The sequence below is a fragment of the Thamnophis sirtalis genome, unplaced genomic scaffold (assembly GCF_051295495.1).
Source record: "Thamnophis sirtalis isolate CommonGarterSnake01/CBP01778 unplaced genomic scaffold, rThaSir2_p1.2 scaffold_4, whole genome shotgun sequence".
Lineage (NCBI taxonomy): Eukaryota > Metazoa > Chordata > Lepidosauria > Squamata > Natricidae > Thamnophis > Thamnophis sirtalis.
The window spans coordinates 110,645,193-110,647,741 of record NW_028261384.1 but is presented as its reverse complement, the minus strand read 5'-3'; the positions used below and the strand labels follow the sequence as shown (position 1 = coordinate 110,647,741).

Below are 2,549 nucleotides of genomic sequence, written 5' to 3'. Positions count from 1 at the left end.
CATGAAATTAAATAAGTGAGAGAAAAAGTCATTTTAAATCTCTCTGAATAAAATAATGGATGATAACATTTCCCAATATATTTTATCTTTTGTTTTTAAAAGTTTCTGATTGTTTCACAAGAAAATTCATTAATTTATTCTGCTAATTTGTGATTTCTTTAGAAATTATTTACAATTGGATAATCAAGCATAATCCCATCTAATGAATATCAAGATACCAGTTCTATTGTAAGTAAAGTTCCATTTTTAAATATGTACCATTAAATATATGTTTAGGAATATAAAATGCATGTCTTAGTTTAAAAGCTTAGTCTGCTATTTTTCTTAATTCCTTGCTAGGGCAACCAAGAAAAAATATATGTTTCTCACATAAACACAGAGACACACAGACAAAAAACAATGTTGCATTTTCTGACCTGAAGATTTCCAAGTAAATGATCTAGCAATTAATTTTTTATTTATTTCCTCTAAAAGCACAAGGCACATACAAAGTGCATCCTCCAATTGTCCAACATATCACAAGTCTGTGCAACTGGTGAGAGATTGTGAATAGTCCAAACATTCCCAGTAATTTTCCATAGTTGAAAATGTATTTGAGCAGGGTTTCCTAATTCCTTTGATCAGTAGATGAAGTAACAGAACTGGAAAGAGGAAAGAAGGAAATATGTGAGGTTGATGGTTGGTTCTTGAGTACAGGTGGTTAAACATTAGCTGTTAGGGTCCAACATTTTCATCCTATAATGAATCTTTCCACGGTATGATCTTCTGTTTATTCTTTTGATTCTTTAAGTTGCTCTTTGTTTTCTGTTCTTAACACAATTCAAAATGCCCTTTGCCAAACTCTGTCAAATTGCATCTCTTCCTTGCAGTTATACTGTGCAACTTTGTCATAAATGAGACATGGATAATCAAACCACAATATCTTACTTTTTCCTCCTGGAATTCTCAAAAAATCGGCAATTGCAGCTTTTACATTTTTTCTTGTTGTTTGTGTTATATTCAGCAACTCTAACAACAAACCTTCTAATCGTATCTGCAGTAGCTTCTGACCATCGATTGCACAGACCCATGTATTTCTTCCTGATGAATTTGGCATTGCAGGACCTAGGCTCTGTTTCTGCCATTGTTCCCAAATCCATGATAAATTCTCTGATGGACACCAGACACATTTCTTACTTTGGTTGTGTTGCTCAAGTCTTTCTCTTTGCATTCTTTACACTTTCAAATTTCTTCCTCCTCACAGTGATGGCATATGATAGGTATGTGGCTATTTGTAACCCACTCCAGTATGAGACAATGATTAATTGGAAATCCTGCACTGAAATTCTAGGTCTGGTTTGGATTACCAGTCTTCTCTGTGGAATTTTGCATACCACTGGCACATTTTCCACCCATTTCTGTTCTAATACTGTAAATCAGTTTTTCTGTGAAATTCCACAGTTGTTAAAGCTATCCTGCTCTGGAACCAATCTAGTCGAATTTGGAGTGGTTATGGTCAACATCATTGTTGCCCTAGGTTGTTTTATTTTTATTATCATATCATACGCTACAATCTTCAAAGTAGTGCAAAGAATCCCATCTGAGCAAGGAAGGCTAAAAGCCTTATCAACTTGTATTCCACATATTACAGTAGTGTCCATGCTTTTATTAAGTGCATCTTTTGCCAATATGAGATGTCCTTCTGACACCCCATCATACTTAGATTTTGGGCTGACTATTCTATATTCTATTCTTCCACCCCTGTTCAATCCAATCATTTATAGCATGAGGAATAAAAACATCAAATTTGTCCTGTATAAACTGTGGAGATTCTGAATTTTTCTTTTAATGATTCTCTTTTATTCAGCACAACTGCATTTTCTTGTATTTTCTTTGACTTTTCTACATAGCTTGGATGGTGGGAAATCAAACTTCTCATTCCAGAAGAATGATAGAACTCCAGAAGTTGCTTAGCAAAAATCCTACGTCTGAAATTACTTTCTTTTTTTCAAATATATTTTTTTATTTTTATTGTATAAAGAAAGAGCAACAATTTTTATATCTATATAAACAATGGGTTGTCTGGTTACAGTGAGTTTTAGCAATAATCTTCCTCATAGTAATAAAAATGTTCATTAGTAATGATCATACAATAACAGTATTTTCTCAAAATAATATTAATATTTAACTGTTAATATTAAATCATATTGATAATAAGCACATCGTAATTAGCCCTCATTGTACCATTAATCATTTGTTTATAATTTTAAATGTTCTAACTTCTGTTTCTGTTATTAACCATAGATAAAACAAATCCCATTTTTCAAAATATTCTGTGTCTCCCTTTTCTTTAATTTCAAGTGTTGATCTATCCATTTCTGCACATTCTGTTTCTTTTTTTTTTTTTCTTTTTTTTTTTACTATCTTATCATCTGTGGGAATCTTCACACCTTTCCAATGTTGTGCAAATTTCTGTTATTACTTTCAATGAATGATACATATGCTAAATGTGGATGAAATGAGGATCAGGTATAATGCCATTATGGAAAAATATTTTGTAATAGAAAGGA

At 32.0% G+C, this 2,549-nt stretch overlaps 1 protein-coding gene across 1 annotated transcript; it reads left to right on the top strand.

Moving 5' to 3' along the window:
- Positions 1 to 900: 900 nt before the first annotated feature.
- LOC148046180 (olfactory receptor 14A16-like) lies at positions 901 to 1,815 on the top strand. Its single transcript, XM_087711920.1, has one exon. The coding sequence runs from the start codon at positions 901 to 903 to the stop codon at positions 1,813 to 1,815; it is 915 nt and encodes a 304-aa protein (XP_087568046.1).
- The last annotated feature ends 734 nt before the right edge of the window (positions 1,816 to 2,549 follow it).